Source organism: Bufo gargarizans, chromosome 1, assembly GCF_014858855.1.
Source record: "Bufo gargarizans isolate SCDJY-AF-19 chromosome 1, ASM1485885v1, whole genome shotgun sequence".
Taxonomy (NCBI): Eukaryota; Metazoa; Chordata; class Amphibia; order Anura; family Bufonidae; genus Bufo; species Bufo gargarizans.
The window spans coordinates 702,543,648-702,568,214 of NC_058080.1; the positions used below are offsets into that span (position 1 = coordinate 702,543,648).

At 44.8% G+C, this 24,567-nt stretch overlaps 1 protein-coding gene across 2 annotated transcripts in view; it reads right to left on the minus strand.

Moving 5' to 3' along the window:
• FAM166B (family with sequence similarity 166 member B) overlaps positions 1-24,567 on the minus strand; it is a 126,761-nt gene that overhangs the window by 9,929 nt on the left and 92,265 nt on the right. Inside the window, exons 1-2 of one of the 2 annotated variants that reach the window (XM_044276276.1) lie at positions 16,187-16,322; positions 7,934-8,160 (exon numbers count right to left, since the gene is read on the minus strand). In XM_044276276.1, coding sequence (XP_044132211.1) covers positions 7,934-8,160; positions 16,187-16,254 — 295 coding nt within the window. In that variant the 5' untranslated portion in view covers positions 16,255-16,322. Of the gene's footprint in view, positions 1-7,933; positions 8,161-16,186; positions 16,323-24,567 lie in introns of those variants that run through there. The other variant, XM_044276275.1, reaches the window with a different exon arrangement.

Sequence of the window (24,567 nt, forward strand, 5' to 3'; positions counted from 1 at the left end):
TACAATTGTAGAAGATTCATACTTACCTGCCTGCTGCTGCGATGTCTGTGACCGGCCGGGAGCTCCACCTACTGGTAAGTGAAAGGTCTGTGCGGTGCATTGCTAAAGAACTGTCACTTACCAGTAGGAGGAGCTCCCGGCCGGTCACAGACATCGCAGCAGCAAGCAGGTAAGTATGATTTTTAACTATAGAGGGAGGAAGGGGGGGGGGGGGCGATGGGCACACACTGTGCCACCAACGATTTTTAACTATAGAGGGAGGAAGGGGGGGGGGCCATGGGCACACACTGTGCCACCAACGATTTTTAACTATAGAGGGAGGAAGGGGGGGGCGATGGGCACACACTGTGCCACCAACGATTTTTAACTATAGAGGGAGGAAGGGGGGGGCGATGGGCACACACTGTGCCACCAACGATATTCAAACTGGGGAGGAGGGGGTCTGCCCCCTGCTGCCTGGCAGCCCTGATCTCTTACAGGAGAATATGATAGTACAATTAACCCCTTTAGGTGCCGCACCTGAAGAGGTTAATTGTGCTATCATATCCCCCTGTAAGAGATCGGGTGGTGCCAGGCAGCAGGGGGCAGTCTTGTACCAAGTTTGCAGTGTATTCTAACTGGAAGCGTCCCCATCACCATGGGAACGCTTCTGTGTTAGAATATACTGTCGGAAATGAGTTTTCACGAAGTGAAAACTTAGATCAGAAAAAGCTTTTATGCAGACGGATCTTCGGATCCGTCTGTATGAAAGCAACCTACGGCCACGGATCACGGACACGGATGCCAATCTTGTGTGCATCCGTGTTCTTTCACGGACCCATTGACTTGAATGGGTCCGTGAACCGTTGTCCGTCAAAAAAATAGGACAGGTCATATTTTTTTGACGGACAGGATACACGGATCACGGCCTCGGCTGCAAAACGGTGCATTTTCCGATTTTTCCACGGACCCATTGAAAGTCAATGGGTCCGCGAAAAAAAACGGAAAACGGCACAACGGCCACGGATGCACACAACGGTCGTGTGCATGAGGCCTAAGACGGATCAGGCTGGACAAGGTTCTTGGATTCGGGTGGGCAGGGTCAGGTCAGGTGACCTCTGCCCGGTGAGTATGCTATCGCGTTTCTGGAAGTGCAGACCAGTCGGTGGTTCTTTGTTTTTTGTTCATCAGGATTTTTCTCCTTTAACACAGTAACAGTTTCGGAGGGTCTTGTGTAAATGTCTTAGTGTATTGGGTTTGGAGGACTTTCGGTTTACATCACATTCCTTTAGGATCGGGGCTGCATCCACAGCAGCTCAATTCGGTTTGGGTACTTCAATAATTAAGAGGATTGGGAGATGGTCCTCCAATCGCTTTAAGATGTATGTTCGTCCCTTTCCCGATGCCCTCTAATGTTGTTTGTCTTCTCAGGTTTCCAAGGCATCACCGTATGGATCGTCGGCCATTCCTTCATTCATTGGGCCCAGCGGAGAGCTGCAGGAAGGTCGTACGGTGATAACCTGTCATGGTCTATGGATGATGTTAGGGTCCATTGGAATGGTGTCAGAGGACTGCGCTGGGAGGGTATTATTGATGTGGTTTTAGAAATGTGTTCGTTGTATCTGGACCCTGATATTATTATTCTTCATGCTGGTGGCAATGACGTGGGGAAGCTTGGGACCATGGAGTTAGCCTTCAGCATGAAGCGTGCTTTGGTCCGGATGCGGCAATTGTTTCCTGGGTCACGTTTGTTTTTTTCAGAGATGGTTCCGCGGCTGGTATGGCTATCTTGTGCGAATCTGAAATACCTGGATAAGATTAGGATTCGCATCAACAGAGTCATGGCGAAATTTATGCCCTTGGTTTGGGGTTTCTCCTATCGACACGTGGACTTGGAGGGAGGTTTGCCCGGCCTGTATTTTTCTGATGGTGTTCATCTGTCTTCCATTGGTCTTGATATTTTTAATTTGGGCTTTCAGGCTATGATAGAAGCAGCTATGGGTGGGCCCATGCCTCCTGCTTAGTCGGTCTGGTCCGGTGGGTAAAGTCGCTCACTGAAATGGTGAGCGGACGAGTTATTCGGGTATTTAGGCCGAGCTTATGGCTGGTCTAATCTATGGTATTAAGCTGGTTGGTCCGAGCTTATGGCTGGGCCGTTACGTGGTTATAAATGTTATATTGGTACATTGGTTTAATGTTTATTTGGTTTAAGCTGTTCTTTAATAAAGCTGGTCGTGGCCAAAATCTTCCACCATATATTGTGTCCACGTGTCTTATTTATTTATTTCAGTTGTATTTGGTAAGTGTTTTGGATGCGGGTTTGTATGATCTATAATCCCATGTTAGGATCCTGGAATTTAATATGGAAGGATCCGCATGGGATTTTGATCATGACCAGGTCATTAGGTGAGGTTTTGGCGGGAAATTTTCCCGCCGAAAGTGGTGGTCAGTGTGGCTAAATTTAGCCAGTGTTGCTGAGGGGAGGTCAAGGGTTGGGGATTGGCTAGTTAGGGCACCTATAGGGGAAGGTTGCTGGGCAGATTAATTGTTGATGCCCAGCAACAGTTAGGGCATTGGCTGTTAATTTGTGGGGTTGGGGTCTATCCGTGTATATATTGCGGTGGCTGTCAGTGATACAGCTGTCAGCCAAAACCGCAAGATTAGAGCTGCACCCGCCCGCCCTCCCAATTTTGCTATGTTGTCACGACCGCTTTATTAGAAGGAGGGGTAAAGTCGCTCACTGAAATGGTGAGCGGACGAGTTATTCGGGTATTTAGGCCGAGCTTATGGCTGGTCTAATCTATGGTATTAAGCTGGTTGGTCCGAGCTTATGGCTGGGCCGTTACGTGGTTATAAAGGTTATATTGGTACATTGGTTTAATGTTTATTTGGTTTAAGCTGTTCTTTAATAAAGCTGGTCGTGGCCAAAATCTTCCACCATATATTGTGTCCACGTGTCTTCTTTATTTATTTCAGTTGTATTTGGTAAGTGTTTTGGATGCGGGTTTGTATGATCTATAATCCCATGTTAGGATCCTGGAATTTAATATGGAAGGATCCGCATGGGATTTTGATCATGACCAGGTCATTAGGTGAGGTTTTGGCGGGAAATTTTCCCGCCGAAAGTGGTGGTCAGTGTGGCTAAATTTAGCCAGTGTTGCTGAGGGGAGGTCAAGGGTTGGGGATTGGCTAGTTAGGGCACCTATAGGGGAAGGTTGCTGGGCAGATTAATTGTTGATGCCCAGCAACAGTTAGGGCATTGGCTGTTAATTTGTGGGGTTGGGGTCTATCCGTGTATATATTGCGGTGGCTGTCAGTGATACAGCTGTCAGCCAAAACCGCAAGATTAGAGCTGCACCCGCCCGCCCTCCCAATTTTGCTATGTTGTCACGACCGCTTTATTAGAAGGAGGGGTAAAGTCGCTCACTGAAATGGTGAGCGGACGAGTTATTCGGGTATTTAGGCCGAGCTTATGGCTGGTCTAATCTATGGTATTAAGCTGGTTGGTCCGAGCTTATGGCTGGGCCGTTACGTGGTTATAAAGGTTATATTGGTACATTGGTTTAATGTTTATTTGGTTTAAGCTGTTCTTTAATAAAGCTGGTCGTGGCCAAAATCTTCCACCATATATTGTGTCCACGTGTCTTATTTATTTATTTATTTCAGTTGTATTTGGTAAGTGTTTTGGATGCGGGTTTGTATGATCTATAATCCCATGTAATTTATACATCATTGCCTACAATAAAATGGAGGAGTATGGGGCAAAAAGGAGAAAACATCTTGAGAATGGACGCTACTACTGTGACATATCATGTCTACTGCAACGTGTAGCGTGCTCGCATGAGGAGATCCTATTGACATGTAGGACTCTAACAAATGCAGTTATAACGCACTGTAGACTCCATCCCGCCATTCAGATTGCTGTGGTGTTATATGGGGCCCAGCATGGCTGTTACTATAAAAGCGGTACAGTAGATTATTGGCGCAGTGTATGACACCACTACTTGGGCTCTGTGTGGTGGTATTATTTAAGCACTGTATGGCACTGCTGCAATTTTTACCGTATGGTACTATTATGTGGGCACTTTACAGCAATATTTTTGACACTGTAAGACTCAAAGGGAACCTGTCACCTCCAAAAGTGATATAAAACTGCCAGCATTACCTTATAGCAGCCCCCAGTCTGTAACTGATCGTGTGTGAGCCAGAAACTCGGTAATCCATACTTTAGAAAAACGCTTTTCTAATCTCCCTGAGCGCTCTGTTTGCAGTCAGGCTTGAAGTCAAGGGGGCAGCGACCTCCCTGCTTCAAGTCAAGCAATGCCCGCCTTTTCCTCGCCCCTCCTGACTATGATTTACATATTAACCATTCCTTGGGATCGTGCCAGTCTGGCGCCTGCGCGGTGCACCGCTTGTAACTGCACGATCCCATCTCGGGCTCCCGCAGTCAGCTGGGCATGATGCCTATAACTGCGCATGCGCCGGCTGGCTCGATTCGGCTTGTGACGGCAATATCCAGCGTGCGCGCTCGCGAGTTATATTCACAGGCAAGCCAGTGATCACGCTCGTGCTGTGAATATAAGTCACTTATGCAGATTATTGTCAGCGCGCGCCGAATCAAGCCGGCCGGCGCATGCGCAGTTACAACATTATGCCCGGCTGACTGCGGGAGCACGAGATGGGATCGTGCAGTCCCAAGTGGCGCACCGCGCAGGCACCAGACTGGCACGATCCCAAGGAATGGTAAATATGTAAATCATAGTCAGGAGGGGGCGAGGAAGAGGTCGCTGCCCCCTTGACTTCAAGCCTGACTGCAAACAGAGCGCTCAGGGAGATTAAAAAAGCGTTTTTCTGAAGTATGGATTAACGAGTTTCTGGCTCACACACGATCAGTTACAGACTGGGGGCTGCTATAAGGTAATGCTGGCAGTTTTATATCACTTTTGGAGGTGACAGGTTCCCTTTAAAGGGGTATTCCCATCTTGCTCTTTCCTCCTCACCTGCAGCCAGCTCTGCTGGTCACTTCCTGGATTCCTGCTTCTAAGGCTGGCGGGCTTAGGCAGTTTGAGTGAAGCCCTGTCACGCCTCTTTCTGACATCACACTCCTTGCCTGCTCGTTCATGTGTCTCCTATGGCCACCACTTCTCTCCCGAAACCCTGGGCCGCGCTTGCGCAGAAGACAGTTTATTTTCACCCAGCCGGCCGCTCATTGCAGTACTGAATGCACACGCTGCCGCGCATGCGCAAAGCTTATTTCTTTAGTGCCGTGTCTCATACAGAGCTGCGCTGCATACAGGGCATGCGCGGCTCTGTATTAGACGCGGCACTGAAGAAATAAGCCTTGCGCATGCGCGGCAGCGTGCACATTCAGTACTGCAATGAGCGGCCGGCTGGGTGAAAATAAACTGTCTTCGGCGCAAGCGTGGCCCATGAATTCGGGAGGCAAGCTGTGGCCGTATCTATGGGATACCATATGACAACAATTAGGTAGGAGGGAAAGAATTCTATCAAGAAGGGTGGGAATTTGCCAATACAATATATTTATTTATTATCATTAACAGATTAAACAGTGATCATTGTGATGGGAATACCCCTTTAATGATTCTATTTGGGCACTATATGGCACTGATATTTGGTGGTATTATTTAGCCACTATATGCTACTACTATTCGGGCATTGTATGGTACTGTTTTGATGTATTATATGCTACTTTTATGCGTAAACTGAACAGTAGAACTGTTTGGGCACTATACGATGGTATTATTTGGGCATTATATTGTACTGATATTTGGCCACTATACTGTGATATTGTACAGGCATTGCACTGTTATTTGAAGACCACACACAACTGTTATATGAGCACTATATATTATACCTATGTGGACACTGTGTTGTGGTATTATCTGGGTATAGTACGGTACTTTTACCAGGATGATTTTTTTTTTACTATTCCGTTTCTCTCTTTTCAGCCCCTAAACGATGTTTGGCCTCCACAGAGAGTCCTAGTATAAAATAATAGATATAACAAAGAAAGGCGGCTCTCCACAGGTTTTTTGGAAAACAGGTGCTCTTGCTCAATTTGACTCACCCTTGTCAGTTAAAATTTAAAGTAGTAGATTAATGAGCAGGCACTCTAAATATGGTACATGGAAGACAATTTTATTGAATATTAAAATATAGAGATATAAAACCATAAAATACAAATATATTATCAATAGTAGCAAGATATAGAAACAGAATAATTTTAGCAACAATGGTAATAAGAAAGCAAACAGTCACTAATAGCAGTTGGAGGATCTTAGTAGTATGGACAGCAATCGATATGCATATATAGAAACAGAAACTTTCTCTAAAATTGGATTAGTGGTGATAGTTCCATATATTAATCTCCATGTAGTGTATTCCACTGTCTGTTTAAAGGTTGAAGCGCTATATAGTATAGCAACAACGTGGCAACACTGTTTCTATTTGTAACACTTTGACATCGATGTTGCCGTTTTGAATGTGCCGCTGTTTATTTGCCTAGGGGTCTTCTTTCTTTATATATGTGAATATAGTGTCACTTTTTAATATAGACACAGTCCCGCTTTTTCATATAGACAGAGTCCCGCTTTTTAATATATAGAGATAGTGAATCTTCAGTTGTGCAATTCAATTTACTCACAGTTGCGCTGCTCTCTGGTGCGGCGTCCCGCTCCTAAAGTGAGAACAGGCTGACCTTTAGTGTATGGATCCTCCGGTCACAGCTTCTTTACAAAGTCGGCGTTCCACGTGTAATGGCGGCGTCTCTGTATACCAGTTCCGCCTCTCCAATATCCAGGATGCCACTTGATTTCTTTATCCAGCTGTCGGGGTTCCACTTTATAGATGTTAAGGTCTAATCTTGTGAGATTTTTTTCTCTCTCAGTTTCTCTTAGAGCGCTCCAGCGGTGTAGTTGTAATCTTCATATGCTTGTTCACCCAAACATGTTTCGGAGCTAAGACTTGCTCCTTCCTCAGTGGTCAAGCATACTTCACATCCTGTTTCCTTTTTATCCTGTGTCGGTCTGTCAAAAAGGCCGGAGTTTAATCCGGAATGGTATCTATATAAAGTCCTTTGGATAAAGTTAGGTTTTTTCTTATAAAAATATCTCAGTCCTTTTATATAGAGAATGTTGCTATTCATCAAGTTTGCAAATAATTTGTGGATAAAAAAATATATATATATATATATATTCATTTAAAAATACACATAAAAATATATATAGAATACATTAGAGGAATATGAACCTTGTTGTTCTAATCACAATATGATAATGCATTTTCAGTTGCAAATTTAAAATAAAATAAAAATACTTTTCAAATTTTTTTTAAAGTTTTTCTTTGAAAGCAATGTAGACATATGTAGAGATATATAACAATATATAAAAATATGTATAAGAATATATAGGAGACTTCACAGATTGTATATAGGGGACTTCACAGATTGTTGCTATACTATATAGCGCTTCAACCTTTAAACAGACAGTGGAATACACTACATGGAGATTAATATATGGAACTATCACCACTAATCCAATTTTAGAGAAAGTTTCTGTTTCTATATATGCATATCGATTGCTGTCCATACTACTAAGATCCTCCAACTGCTATTAGTGACTGTTTGCTTTCTTATTACCATTGTTGCTAAAATTATTCTGTTTCTATATCTTGCTACTATTGATAATATATTTGTATTTTATGGTTTTATATCTCTATATTTTAATATTCAATAAAATTGTCTTCCATGTACCATATTTAGAGTGCCTGCTCATTAATCTACTACATAAAATAATAGATGCTTGAAAATGTGAAAAGCCTTTCAAAAGTGGCAAAAGAAAAGTATGGATGCTTGAGGGCACAAATGAGTTTTGCTAAAATAAAGATATAAGCAAAAATTAAGGCAAAACACATCGGCTCCTGAGGGCCACATTACCGGTATAACCTGGGATCATACTCCAGTAGAGCTTGTGGTCTCCCAGACGTGGTTTCCTCCTGTTTGACATGCCCAGGTTGGTATCACAACGAGGTGGAGGGAATGGACAGGACTGGAGCACCAGCTGCCCTGAGTGGTGGACATCGGGACTGGTCAGCAGTTGGCCGGTCAGCTTCCCATAGGTCTTACCCATGTTATACTTGTACTGGGGGCAGAAGCCGCCATACCTGCAATAGACACACAGGAGACATTATTTACATTAACCCATTAAGGAAGGGGACTGGTTTGGTACTTAAGGGACAGACTAAAATGATGGGATGTATTAATACGACTGGCACCTATCCTAATCCTGCAAGTGATGATGCAGCTCCAGTCCTAAGCCCATGGCATCACAGCATGGTACATGTATGTCGCTGTGCGATAATGACCTACTTGTAGCGCTGCAAGGTAGTGAATTTCTCAGATGACTATACAGTGATTAAAATGAATGTAATCTAGGTACACAGTGACTCCACCTGCAGAATAGTGAGTGCAGCTCTGGAGTATAATACAGGATGTAACTCAGGATCAGTACAGGATAAGTAATGTAATGTATGTACATAGTGACTCCACCAGCAGAACAGTGAGTGCAGCTCTGGAGTATAATACAGGATGTAACTCAGGATCAGTACAGGACAAGTAATGCAATGTATGTACACAGTGACTGCACCAGCAGAATAGTGAGTGCAGCTCTGGAGTATACTACAGGATGTAACTCAGGATCAGTACAGGATAAGTAATATAATGTATGTACACAGTGACTTCACCAGCAGAATAGTGAGTGCAGCTCTGGAGTATAATACAGGATATAACTCAGGATCAGTACAGGATAAGTTATGTAATGTATGTACACAGTGACTTCACCAGCAGAACAGTGAGTGCAGCTCTGGAGTATAATACAGGATGTAACTCAGGATCAGTACAGGATAAGTAATGTAATGTATGTACACAGTGACTTCACCAGCAGAATAGTGAGTGCAGCTCTGGAGTATAATACAGGATATAACTCAGGATCAGTACAGGATAAGTTATGTAATGTATGTACACAGTGACTGCGCCAGCAGTATAGTGAGTGCAGCTCTGGAGTATAATACAGGATGTAACTTAAGATCAGTACAGGATAAGTAATGTATGTACACAGTGACTGCACCAGCAGAATAGGGAGTGCAGCTCTGGAGTATAATACAGGATGTAACTCAGGATCAGTACAGGACAAGTAATGCAATGTATGTACACAGTGACTTCACCAGCAGAATAGCGAGTGCAGCTCTGGAGTATAATGCAGGATGTAACTCAGGATCAGTACAGGATAAGTAATGTATGTACACAGTGACTGCACCAGCAGAATAGCGAGTGCAGCTCTGGAGTATAATACCGGATGTAACTCAGGATCAGTACAGGATAAGTAATGTAATGTATGTGCACAGTGACTGCACCAGCAGAATAGTGAGTGCAGCTCTGGAGTATAATACAGGATGTAACTCAGGATCAGTACAGGATAAGTAATGTAATGTATGTGCACAGTGACTGCACCAGCAGAATAGTGAGTGCAGCTCTGGAGTATAATACAGGATGTAACTCAGGATCAGTACAGGATAAATAATAATGTATGTATACAGTGACTAAACGTCTTAAGTATTAAAACGCCAGAAAAACTTTACAAATGTGATATTGCCCTAATCATACTGACCTGGAGAATGAAAGTAACAGCTCAGTTTTACCGCATAGAGAACGCTGTAAAAACAAAACCCAGAAAACTGTGGCGGAATTGTGTTTTTTTTTGGAATTGTGTCTTCATTTGGAATTTTTTCCTGCTCCCTGCTACATCATATGCAATATTAAACGGAGCCATTAGAAAGTGCAACTTCCCCCCCCCCCCCCAAAAAAAAAAAAAGCTCTCATATGGTTATGTGAACAGAAAAATAAAAAAAGTTATGGCTCTGGGAAGATGGGGAGTGAAAAACCAAAATGGAATATCGCAGGCTCCTCTAAGGGTTGAACCTGTGCTTTTTTTATGCATCGGCCTATAGGTCATCAATATCAGAATTTTGGAAAACCTTTTTAAGTGATTTAGACCTCTAGGGGGCACTGCTGTATTGTCACAAGTCTCTGGTGTCCCGGGCCCTGCGGTATCCAAGCCTGACTGCCACCATGGAGATGTGTACACACAAGGACTCGGCCTGAAGCAACTCACAATGATGACAGGAAACCATTGAGCAGCCACCAGTGTATCCAGTGCTGATACTGGAAACCAGAGATCAGTTACTGTGCGGCACTATAGTCTGTCATCATCTAAAACCGCCGAGCAGGGCAGGAAAAGACCAATTATTGTGTTATATAAAGCTGTTGTATCACACCAGATAGACTGAAACCTTTGACACTGGCTGACCTGTTACACGGGCGCTTGGCAGCTGAGAACATCTGTGTTGGTCCCATGTTCATATGTGTCCGCGTTGCTGAGAAAAATGTTTTTTTTATTATATGCAAATGAGCCTCTAGGAGCAACGGGGGCGTTTCCGTTACACCTAAAGGCTCTGCTCTCTCTGCAACTTCTGTGCCCTCTGAACTTTGATTGACAAGGCCAGATGTGATCACGTTTACACTGCCTGGTCCTGTCAATCAAAGTGCAGAGGGCTCGGCAGTTGCAGAAAGAGCTGAGCCTCTAGGAGTAATGGTAACGCCCCCATTGCTCCTAGAGGCTCATTTGCATATATTATAACCTCATTTTTCTCAGCAACGCGGGCACATATGTACATGGGACCAACACAGACGCCTTCAGCTGCCAAGTGCACATGCAAAAGGTCATCCAGTTTTATAGGTACAAATCTGCTGACAGATGCCCTTTAAAGGCGTTCCCCACGATTACAATATTCATTGCCTGTTCTCAGCATAGGTCATCATTATCTGATCAGTGGGTGTCTGACTCTGGCGGCCTCCTTGCAGCTTACCAGGCACAGCGCCATACATTTTATAGTGGCTGTGCTTGGTATTGCAGCCTGGGTACATTGACTTGAATGGAACTGGGCTGCACATAGGCCATGCAACTGATGAACGGGACGTAACTGGCCTAGAAAGAGATTGCAGCACTAACCACGCCTCTGTCTGCAGCTACCACTAGGGGGAGGCCACTGCCTATGGATTTATATGGCTAGGATTGAACTCAGAACTGTATAGATCTATATGTAGTGAGCTCCTCTTAGTTGCAGCTACCGGTAGCTTCTACAACGTCACAGCAAGCAGGGGAAACTGTAAAAAAGCCTGGCCCCCCTCCCACTGTCAGCCCCATACTCCACCTCTATGGTAGGTGCACCATGGTTCCTGTGGGCATATACAGATGTAGCGTTCTTTAAAATGACTACTGCCAGGGGCGGACTGACCATTCGAGCACTCGGGCATGGACCGAGGGCCCGAGGCCACTAGGGGTCCCGCCAGGCTCAGACAGTTAATGATTAGTGCAGGTGTAGGCAGCTCCAGCGCTGCTGCTTGCCACTTCAATAAGCACAAGTCACACACACTTAACTTTAGATGACTTGATCACCTCGCCACTTCACTTGCTATGGCTGCTGCAGCACTGCCCAGTGCCTCCGTTCCCCCGCTCGTTGTGCTGCCTGGGTCCACATTCCACCATGGTGGGCCCACCTCCTCATACGTGCCGTGCGGTTCCTGCGCTGCGCTCTTGCTGCATCCCTATGCACCCACAGGCACAGGCTATAGTTGTATGTACAGATGCCAAGTGCCATTTTCTGCCTGAAAGTGAACGTGCTACGATCTGTCACTGGGAGGCACCCGCAGCCCGGCCCCTATGAACATGAAGCAGGTACCTGTGTGCATTACTGGTAATGCGCCATAAAAAGCATCTTTTCAGCCTCTTTGATGAGGAGATGGGAGAGTAGTGACCCTGCTCCCCCCCTCCTCCTTTCACCCCACTAGTAAGCCTGCTCCCCCCACTAGTAACCCTGCTCCCCCTCCTCCTGTCACCCCACTAGTAACCCTGCTCCCCCCTCCTCCTGTCACCCCACTAGTGACCCTGCGCCTCCTCCTCCTGTCACCCCACTAGTGACCTTGCTTCTCCCACTAGTAACCATGCTTCCCCCTCCTCTTGTCCCCCCACTAATGACCCTGCTTCCCCTCTTTCTGTCCTCCCCAGTGACCCTGCTCCCCCTCCTCTTGTCCCCCCACTAGTGATCCTGCTCCCCCTCCTCTTGTCCCCCCACTAGTGACCCTGCTCTGCCCTCCTCCTATAACCCCACTATTGACCCTGCACCCCTCCTCCTGTCACCCCATTAGTGACCCTGCTCCCCCCTCCTCCTGTTACCCCACTAGTGACTCTGCTCACCCCCAGTGACCCTGCTCCTCCTCCTCCTGTCCACCCCACTAGTGACCCTGCTCCCTCCCTCCTGTCACCCCACTAGTGACCCTGCTCCCCCCCTCCTCCTGTCACCCCACTAGTGACATTGCTCCCCCCTCCTCCTGTCACCCCACTAGTGACATTGCTCCCCCCTCCTCCTGTCATCCCACTGGTGACTCTGCTCCTCCCGCCTTCTGTCACCCCACTAGTGACCCTGTCCCCCCTCTTCCAGTCACCCCACTAGTAACCCTGCCCCCCCCCCCCACTAGTGACCCTGTGTGTTCCTGTACGGAGAGGAGCCTGTCTGGAGTGTGGTGAGGCCTAGCTGTGTGTCTCTCCTTGTGTGTGTGTCTGTCCCTGTGTGTGTGTGTATGTATGTATGTATGTATATGTATGTATATGTATGTATATGTATGTATGTATGTATGTCCATGTCCCTGTGTGTGTGTGTGTCTGTCCCTGTGTGTGTGTGTGTGTGTCTGACCCTGACCGTCTCTCCCTGTGTGTGTCACCATCCCCATGCCCACAGTGTTCCTATGTCTTGACGCAGCTGCATCAGGATGTTCTGTGCGGGGCAAGAAGAAGAAGATGGAAGAGAAGGCAGCGCCACCAGCATGGACTCCATGGGAGAGACACAGGGAGGCACACTAAGGACGTAGATAACATTACCACCAGTGATGGCCAGTTCGCATTGTTCGCCCGCGAACATATGCGTGCTGCCATCTTTTTTCACAAGTCCGGCGAGGCACAGGTAAGCCCTTACCTGTGCCTGTGCGCGAGCCGGTCTGAAAACAAGTGCGGTCACCAGGAGCAGGCAGTTCCAAAAACAGCCACCGGGGGACTGCATCGGGCTGTTCTCAGAACTGCCTGCTCCCGGTGACCGCATTTGTTTTCAGACCGGCTCGCGGCACAGGCACAGGTAAGGGCTTACCTGTGCCTCGCCGGACTGGTGAAGAAAGATGGCAGCCCTCATGTGTTCATCTGGCCATCACTGGCCATCACTGATTACCACATGATCTACACTAGTGTTATCTGTGGTTTTACATAGGACTGCAGGTAACACTACCACATTATCAGGACTAGTGTTATCTGTGGTTTTACATAGGACTGCAGGTAACACTACTACATTTTCTGTACTCAGATAGCCATCACTGTGTTATCTGTTTTGTTACATAGGACTGCAGGGGACATCTATATTATCTGTACTCAGAGAGTTATCACTGTGTAAGGGGGCCCAGTGAGACTTTATCGCCCAAGAGTCCACATGAGCCTGGAGCCGACATGGCGTGATATGTGTGTGGGGCTGTGTGTGGGTGTGGTTTGAGGGTGGGCGGGGACACAGGGGCCCCATAATCTCCTAATGCCCAGGGGGCCCACGAGTTGTCAGTCCGCCCCTGCTACCGCCATGCTATGAAAAAAATACAATGCAACAGCACTCTGCAAACCAAATAAAGTACATTAATGCCATAGTAATAGAAAACATTCTGGTGCTAATGCTACATTTATTTAGTAAATTTGAGATTCTTGGCAAATACATTTAGTACAAAATTATGTGGGCCCGTCTGCCAAACGTCAAGGTGATCTTTGTAAGACAGGAACCTAACACTAAATGCTACCTGTTATGTGCCATAACGGCCACTATAAAATTCAGGGAGTGCAGGTTCCACATGCATGCTGGATCCACTCTGCTTTTGATCATTTTTGGTGCCAAAATGGCCTCCATTAAATTCAGGGAATGCAGGTACCAACATGAGGTATAGAGTGGACTCCCATTGCATTCATTGGAGGCCGTCTGGCACCAGGGGAGGTATAGAGTGGGCTCGGCATGCATGTTGGTACCTGCATTCCTTGAATTTAATGGAGGCCATTTTGGCACCAAAAATGATAAAAATCAGAGTGGACCCAGCATGCATGTAGAACCTGCACTCCCTGAATTTTATGGTGGCCGTTATGACACATAGCAGGTAGCATTTAGTGTTGGGTTCCCGTCTTACAGAGGTCGCCTTGACGTTTGGCAGAAGGGCCCACATAATTTTGTACAAAATGCATTTGCCAAGAGTATCACATTTACAAAATAAGCGTAGAATTAGCACCAGAATGTTTTCTATTACTATGGCATTAATGTACTTTATTTGGTTTGCAGAGTGCTGTTGCATAGTATTTTTTTCTTTGTGTTTCTAGCCATGGCAGTGTGCACCTGTGCATCGCACTGCTCATTGTAGTGTGCTTCGGAACTCTGCACTAGTTGTGCTGTGTAGCTGCTCTCATACAAAGCAGATGAGAAGCCATTTTAAGGAATACTACATCTGTAGTAACACACTTTTTAAGGAAGTTATATATGACAGAAAAACATGGCTAAGTTTGTCTCAAAACAGCGCCTCACCTGTCCATGTCTGGTATTGCAGGTCAGCTCTATTGAAGTGAATGGGCTGGAGCTGTGGACTGGCCATTTTTCTACTTCTGGACAAACCCCTCATAAGGATATTTATTCAATGGCTTCCAGTATTCTACAGTGCACCCACATGTACCTGTGATATTTCAAGGTGCATGAGCCTAGATTCCATGTATTAACTTATCACTACTGGAGAACATAGCAACCGGCCAGGCGCTGTACCCTGATCACAACAATCGGATTGGTTGCTATGGGCAACACTGCACTTTCTCCAGGTATGTGGGCGGGGCGCGGGCGTGCCTAGATACCGCGCAACAAAGTATACAGGTGGCACATAAGTGTAGAAACATTGTAGCAGAGTGAATCTTGAGTATGAGTGAGGCTCAGATACATTGTGATACAGTCCCCCCCAAGCATTCTATAGACTCAGATACACTGCGATACAGTTTTCCCTGAGTATTCCATAGGCTTAGACACATTGGGATAGTCTGCCTTGAGTATTACATAGACTCAGATACAGTGTGGTAAGACTCCCCTGAGTATTACATAGGCTCAGATACATTGTGCTACAGTTTTCTGAGTATTACATGGGTTTAGATACATTATGATACAGTCTTCCTGAGTATTCAATAGGATTAGATATATTGTGATAGAGTTTCACCTGAGTATTACATATGCTCAGATACATTGTGCTACAGTTTCCCCTGAGTATTACATAGGCTCAGATACATTGTGCTACAGTTTCCTGAGTATTCCAAAGGCTCAGATACATTGTGATACTGACTCTCCTGAGTATTACATAGGCTCAGATACATTGTGATACAGTTTCCCCTGAGTATTACAAAGGCTCAGATACATTGTGATACTGACTCTCTTGAGTATTTAAAAGGCTCAGATACATTGTGATACTGACTTTCCTGAGTATTACATAGGCTCAGATACATTGTGATACTGACTTTCCTGAGTATTACATAAGCTCAGATACATTGTGATACAGTTTCCCCTGAGTATTCCAAAGGCTCAGATACATTGTGATACTGACTCTCCTGAGTATTCCATAGGATTAGATACACAGCGATACAATCTCCCCGACACATTCCGTAGGGTCAGATATGTCATGCCATAGTGCCCCCAGGTATCACATCACTCGGATAACTGAATCGTGTAGGATTAGATACTCCTGTATTACAAAGACTGATATACTGCAGCAAGGACACAAACCATAGAAAACAGTATTATGTTTGTATCGATCAATGGGTTTTCAGTACTGAGTAAAGAAAAGTTCTGCAACTTTCTAATGTCTTTTGTGTTCCAGTGTCTCACCATTTCAAGATTTCTGCTTGCTGTCAGTGAATGGGAACTTTCTTGTTTATATAAAGGCTGGATTTTGCGCATCACTAATATGGAAGCTACTATGCCCAGCACGAGTCCATTCTACGTGAAAAGCACGAGGAGTATTAAGAGTTGGACTTACCCTGGGATAAAATGGGGATCAGGTGTCATCAGCATTGGGCTGATTTTTGGGGGGTAGGAAGCTGCCATGCCACCTGGGGTCCTCTGCGGGGATCTGCTTCCCTGTGTCTGTCGCAGTCACTGAGTGTCAGTGTGTGTCGCTGTGTATTGTGTGTTGTCAGGGATGATTAGAAACTAGTAACAGGAGGAGGAGGAGGAGGACTCCAGGCAGTGAGAGGAGGAGCAGGGTGCAGCCAGTGCTCATCTCCTGGTCACTGTCACACCAGAGTGCAAGAACCGTGCAGGCTGGGGAATCACCCCGACATCTGTATAATCTATACAGCTTTTATAGACAGGGAAGTCTGGATTGTCTCTGCCATTACAGCTCCCACCCAGCTTTCCTGGAGACCTGAATGGCAACTAAGCCTGAATTGTTCATAAAAAATAAAGCTTCCACTTTTCCCATCTACAATCCAGCGCCGCATTACAGGATGCCCAAAAACAGCACCTGCTTTCCTTCTCTGATTCCCAGGGTAAAGTCTGAATATGGTCCTATCAGTGTATTATAGGGTTCACCTAGTAGGGGCAGTTTTAAATAAGATCCTCCTGGGGGGCGTGGCCTGCTGCCGTCTGAGATGGCTGCTCAGTGAAAGAGCTCCACACTACCATCCATGATAAAGCGTCCTACAGCGTCTTGACGAAGTGGAACAGAGGCCAGAACTATCTCCCCAAGCTCCCTTCCACCCCAAGGTCATGATGACCAGGAAAAAAGCGTCTCGCCCGGGTCTCAGAAGGCTGACGGACTTCTTCCCTGCACAGGAGCCGGAGGATGGTTTCCCGCCATTGAGACGTGCCGCTTCACCAGCGCGGCAGGAGGAAGACAGCGTAGCCAAGCACCCTAACAGGGGAAGCGCTTCGCGTCCTTCACCCAGGTATGAACTACCAGAAGAGGGAGACGAACAAGTGCGCACATCGCATAGAGATAACCCCAGAAGCGGAGATCACAGGGTGGACACTGGGCATGAACAAGGGGCCGCCATGACATCTCCGCTCCCGGTGAGCGATTATACATCAGGCTCCAGGGCAGGCGGGACCCCTCTTCCAGATAAGGCCCGAGCACATTCCTTAAACATAGCTAGTTCAGGGGCTACATTGTCGGATCCCCTCCAAAGCTTTATCTGCACGGATCAAGCAGTGTCGGAAAGCTCACTAAAAGCGATGATGACGGCAGTTCACCATTCCCTCACAGCACAGCTCCAGCAGGTAGCTACCACCATTACCTCTGCGGTAGATGATTTAGGTTCCAGAGTGAACCACATTGAATGCAAGATGGGAGAGTTAACCAGCTCACATAATAGCCTCATTGATGCACATTACTCTCTAGAAGATGAAGTGGCGGGGTTGAGAGCTAAAATGGCAGACCTGGAAGACAGGAACAGGCGAAATAACCTGAAATTCAGAGGGATCTCTGATACGATCAACCCAGCTAATTTACAACAACATCTAGGAGAAATGCTAAAATTGGTGTTTCCAGACAAGGATCCTAATCTCCTTCTGATCGACAGAGCCCATCACCTGCCTAAACCGAAACATCTCCCAGCCTCAGTGCCCAAAGATGTTATCGCACGCTTTCATTTTTATTGCATAAAAGAAGAGCTAGTTGCTTATATGAAGAAAAACCGCAACCTTCCTGCTCCTTTTCAGGACATTCAAATTTTTGCCGATCTGTCACAATTGACATTGCAAGCGAGAAAACAGCTTTCCCCAATCACCAAAGTCTTGAGAGATTTACAGATTCCGTATAAGTGGGGATTTCCGATGAAACTTTTAATCCTCAAAGATGGGAAAACAGTTGTCATCAAGAACCCGGAAGAGGGTGAAGCGCTACTTAAATCCTGGAATGTTGGAAGACCGAGTTCGCCGACACCAGCAAAGAAGAAGCCTAATGCCCATGTAATCCCGGATTGGTCCACGGTGGGAGACTGATTCTAAAGTTACGGCTGAGAAGGGTCGTTGTTCCCTTTGTTAATGTTCTTTCTTTTTCTCACCATATTAAGGATGGAGGAGTAGGGCCGGACTGTTTCCCCCAGATTTCTCTGGTCCAGGTTTTTCTAATAACCTTCTCCAGACCAGTCATAACAAATTCTGGTCACCTAGCTTCAGTTTATAATGCAGGTTGCACTAACCTTATTGTTGTTGTTATATTCCCTTTTCCCTCTTGTCTCCCCTTTTCCTTTTCATTATCTTATCTATCTTTTTTTTTCTATAGATGGTTATTCAACAATACATCGATTTCCTACACGATCTAGAGATATAGAGGCCACACTATGTATTCAACCTCAAAGTGTCTTTATTTATGATGGCAGTTAAGGTACTATCTATTAATACTAAGGGGCTCAATTCCCCCTATAAGAGATCCTCACTGTGGAAGGATGTTCGCTCCTCTCAGACTGACATAGTTTGTATTCAAGAAACACACTTTGTGAGGGGCAAACATCCAAACTTATCCAACAAGGAGTTCTCTATGGTGTTACTTGCGAACTCGAGTAAGAAGAAAGCAGGGGTGGCTATTGCAATTAAAAATTCACTGGGCTTTCAAGCTGATAAAGTGATATGTGATGAGGGAGGGCGATATATTATTATGGTAGGCTTGATAGGATCAACAGCAATGACCCTGGTCAATATCTACGCTCCCAATAAATCCCCGGTCAAGTTTCTAAACAGAATCCTGAAAAAAATCCGTAAAGTACAAAAGGGATCTCTGATGATATGTGGAGACTTTAACATTGTCCCAGATAGATCCATGGACTCCTCCAACTTAAATAATAGATTGGCTCCTTCGTTGGGACGATGGATTCGGGAAAATCAGTTATATGACACGTTCCGTTGTTTAAATGCGAACTCAAAAGAATATAGCTTCTATTCTGCTAGACACAGATCCTTCTCCCGAATTGATCTATTTCTATCAGACAGATCCCTCTTGTCTAAGATCTCTAGTTCAGCAATAGGGATAACATCTTGGTCCGATCATGCGCCAATTTCCTGTACTATCTCTCAGATGTTACCGATCAATACACAAAGGCTGTGGAGAAATAACACTTTCCTTCTCCGTCACCCCACCTACAATGCATGTACTAAATCAGCTATAATAGAATACTTCTCCCTTAATGACACAGGGGATGTTAGCAACTTTACTCTTTGGCAAGCTCATAAAGCTACCATTAGAGGGGAACTGCTTAAGCAAAGTTCTCAATTCAAAAAAGCTAGGGAAGCCAAATTGTCATCCCTTCTGGAAGAAGAGGCTAGACTAGAAGAACAAGTGAGGGTGGATCCATCTCTATTATCACATAGAAAATTAATGTCCTTGAGACATGAAATTCACTCTACCCTCCAAATAGATTATGACCGCCAGCTAACTTCTATGCGCATGTCTTACTATAAATCATACAATAAACCAAGCAGATTGATGGCGAGGAAAGTAAAACCTCTGGCTCAAAAAATCAATATTCCCTTTATACTAGGCCCTGATAAGATAACGAAAATTACTCACCCAAATAAAATAGCAGAGGCATTTAACCAATACTATTCGAAACTATATAACCTTAACAAAGACACCTCCACGACTCAACCATCCGCAGAGACCATTACTTCCTTTCTTCAAAAAGTCAATTTGCCCGCTCTAAACTCTGCACAAGTGGCGGAATTAAACTCCCCAATTTCTGATTCGGAAATCGAGACTATTATTAAGTCTCTTAAGGCTAACAAGTCACCCGGCCCTGATGGATTTTCCAACGAGTACTATCAGATATTCTCCTCTATTTTGCAGCCCCACCTGGTGAAACTTTTCAATGGGGTGTTACTTGGGGAACAATTCCCATCTGAAATGCTACAGGCTACCATTGTTACTATCCCGAAACCAGGGAAAACACCAGATTCGCCTGCAAATTTTCGCCCTATTTCCCTTCTTAATAGTGATATAAAGCTGTATGCCAAGCTACTAGCCAATAGACTCCAGAAAATCTTGCCTATGTTAATTCATAGTGATCAAGTGGGCTTTACAAGAGGCAGAGAGGCTCCTGATGGTACTAGAAGGATGCTGGGTCTATTGCAGAAAGCTGGGAGTATGGCGACGCCTTCTCTGCTTCTTACTTTGGATGCAGAGAAGGCGTTCGACCGAATCCATTGGGGATATGCTTCGGCTGTGCTGGACAAATTTGGGTTTGCTGGTCACATAAAGAACGCAATTTTAGCACTGTATACTTCCCCCTCGGCTAGGGTATTGGTAAACGGGTCCTTGTCCTCCCCGTTTTTAATCACAAATGGTACTCGTCAGGGGTGCCCCCTCTCGCCTTTCCTCTTTTTAATGGTTATGGAACCCTTCGCAGAGATGATAAGGATGTCAGATAAGATTCGAGGTATCCCGGCGGGCAATCGTCAACATAAAATAGGGCTGTTTGCTGATGACGTCATCCTTTCCATAACTGATCCCATTCCATCTTTACGGGCAGCTACTCAGATTATTAAAAAATTTGGAGAAGTTTCGTATTATAAAGTTAATGAGTCCAAATCCCAGATATTAAATATTAAGATTCCTCCATCCTTGAGAGAGATTTTGGTAAAGGAATTTCGTTTCCAATGGGCAGAACACTCTATTACTTATCTAGGGGTCCAAATTTGCTTCCCGCTTTCTAGGTTAGTCAAGTGCAACTATGATGCGATGTTCAATTCTCTTCAAACCGAATTGATGAGATACTCCAAACTAGAGCTGTCCTGGCTAGGGCGGGTAGTAATTTATAAAATGATGATACTCCCAAAAATCCTATATCTGTTTAGGACACTTCCTATTCCCATCCCTGCTTCGACCTTTACCAAATTTAAATCTCAAATGCTTTCCTTTATATGGAATAAGGGCCCTCACAGAATTGCAGCCTCTATACTCTATAGCCATAGAGCCCATGGTGGCCTAAGTGTCCCGAATCTCCATGGTTATTATATCTCTTTTCTCTTAAAACAACTAAAATTTTGGTTTAGTCCCGAGCATTTTCCAAGTTGGAAACAGATAGAGGTAGATCTGAATAAGGGGAAGTCTCTACACTCGCTTCTTTTATTATATGCCATAGATAAGAATTTTCCGCTGCCCACATCATTGACAATTAAAGCTTCTATTCAAGCTTGGAAATTACTGTTACAACAGGCGGAGCTTGCGTCGCCATTGAAAACTCTTCAGACCCCCATTGAGATACTGCAATATTACATAGCAGACTTCTCGGTGAGTGGATGGCGGAAAGCTGGGATTCAGGTACTAAATGATTTCTACGACGAACATGGCATTAAGCCATTTGCAAGTCTGCAAACTTCGTTTAACATACCGGACTCTTATGAGTACCAGTTCACTAGACTGGTCCACTTCCTAGCTAAGGGTCCTGAAAGAGTGGTGAGACTCCCATTGGTTCTCCTTAATACCCTGTCTCGTTCGCAAGGTGCTCCGCAGGTTCCCACGAGTAAAATATATAAAATGGTGATAAAAGATGAATGTTTAACAAAAAAAGCGCATCTACTGAATTGGGAAAAAGATCTTAAACTCTCGTTTTCTTTATCCAAGTGGCAGATCGCGATTAGAACTACCTATAAAGCTACTAGAAGTGCCAGCTTGGTGGAGGGTTATCATAAGCTTCTCACACGTTGGTACTTCACCCCAGTCAAGCTAGCTAGGTTCTATCCCAATACGGAGAATCTGTGTTGGCGTTGCCATATGATGCCTGGTGATCTCATTCATATATTCTGGGAATGTGCTGGACTCCTTCCGTTTTGGGTGGAGGTTAAAAGACTAATAGAAGATGTCTTAGGCCGCGGTTTTACATGGTCTCCAGCTATGGCACTCCTTTCTTTAGATATCGACACAATTCCCAAACAACTTAGAACTATATTTTGTCACATTTTATTAACGGCCAAAATACTGATAGCCAAACTTTGGAAATCATCTAAGATCCCTTCCCTAAATGAGTTAATAGACAGAATCTCTACGCATGCTATCTTTGAACACCTGTGGGCTCAGAGAGTGGGTAGGCTGAAATTTTTCTATGCATCATGGTCTCCCTGGCTAGCTAAGTTCCCCATGCCCTAGTAATAAAACTTCCCTCCCTAGATCCTTGACTGACTCTGTGTGGTGGCCTAGAAGGGTTTATTTTATGTAGGAAATTATATGTCCATTACTGTCTTTCCATCGGTTCCTTTTCCCTATATTCTTGTCCTTCCCCCTTCCTCCCCTATAATTTACTTTCTTGGTTGCCAAGTGTACTACTGTTTTGGTTCCTTCCTTAACATTTTCCTAAGTTCTACGTTGGCAGCACCCGAGCGGGTGCCGTAGGACTTCTTACAATAATAAAACTGTCAAATTACTTAATGGTGGCTGCGTCCACTTATCATGAGATGTATGTAGGTGTACCGCTTGTGAGTGGCTGCGTCCACATAATATCTGCTACTTTGTCTTATCTTACTTGACAATAAAAATTTTCTTGAGAAAAAAAAAAAATAAGATCCTCCTAATGCTAGGGCTACATGGCGACTTTGGTCATGTGACATTAAGCTCACGCTCTATCATCACACGTGATGTCTGTGAATGTGGTCATGTCACTAAAGGCGATGTGATGTGACCGTGACGTGACAGCCGCGAAAAATCTAAATCTGATGAATTTTTGGATGCAGCTTGCAAATTGCAAGCAAATTTTTCGGCACAGAATTCAGTGTAATGCCTGACGCACACAACCGTATCCGTTTCGTGGTCCGAAAAGTGCAGATACTGGCAGTGTATATGCCGCACACTAGAACTAGCTAAGCGGACAAAGGTAGGACATGTGCGGTATATTCTAAACCTACTGTACAATAAAGGTGTTATAGCCCGTATAAGAATCAGTACACCAAAAGGTAAAAATGTTTTATATTTTTTTATATTTTAAATTTCCTTTATTGATTCTATTAAAACATTATTGCATTAAATCAGAGGAATCCACATGAATGTAAGAGAGAAAACAGGTTAAAAACAACCTAACTAGTAGGGGACTAAGGCCTCATGCACACGACCGTTTCATTCCGTGTCTGTTCCGTTTTTCGTGATTTTCTGCGGACCCATTGACTTTCAATGGGTCAGTTGAAAACTCGGCTAATGCACCGTTTGTCATCCGCGTCCGTGATCCGTGGTTTCAGTCCGTCAAAAAAATATAACCTGTCCTATTTTTTTCATGGAAAACGGTTTGCGGCCCCATTCAAGTCAATGGGTCCGTGAAAAAACACGGAGGCACACAAGATTGTCGTCCGCGTCCGTTTTTTTCCTATCCTTTGCATGGCAAACTTGGCTTAGATTTTTTTTTTTACTTTCCTTTATGTCTGGAGATCCTCCAAAAATAAAGGAAGACACACGGAAACAAAAACGGACACGGATCACGGAACAACGGAACCCCTTTTTGCGGACCGCAAAAAAATACTGTTGTGTGCATGAGGTCTAACTCACATGCAGACCAGGGCAAGTTTATATGTGAACATACCAGAAAAAAAATATATATATATATATACTACAGTAGTGTAAAATTTAAGTGGAATCTGCCTAGGCATCCAGACACCTGAAGTGTACAGCGACTTCACAATAGGCCGCACATAAAGCCCGGTATCACAAACCACACAGTAGTGGATGTTAAAAACATACATCAAACACCCAATGTCTGCATGGAGGTCCCCCGGCTTCGTCAGGGAAAAAGTGAATGCAAGGGATAGTAACATCCACCTATATATACCTGTGCCACACTGATTATTCCAATTAGAGGCCTAATTGCTTCAGCCAGCAATAATGGCGCCGCGTGATCAGTATCACACGAGTATCCAAACTGGCTCCACAAGTCCCGTGAGAACCAAAAAAAACACACAGGGACATACAAACATCGCGAGAGATCAAGAGGGCATGTGATCCCAAATCCTACAAGACAAGAACCAGGATACAAATAAATAGAGATAATCCACGGCACTCCAATTTTTCTTTTTCTTTTGCAAATTTATTATAGGTACAAAATTTTTTTTTCTTTCAAAAATGTCAATATATGACTATAAGAACCAGGATACGGCCGATCACATGACCTCAGTTGCAGACATGTGATCACTAATCTCGCGAGAGTGAAGGGCAACACCGAAAATCACATGACAGTATTTTTTTTCCATGTCCGTACCGTTCTCTTTACTTCAATGGGGCAGCCAAAAAAATAAAAATGACTCCGTGTGCATTCCGTGTCTGTATGTCGTTCTGCAAAATGATAGAAAATGTCCTATTATTGTCCATATTACAGACATGGATAGGACCGTTCTATTAGAGGCCGGCCGTTCTGTTCCGCATAATGTGGAATGCACACACCCGGTATC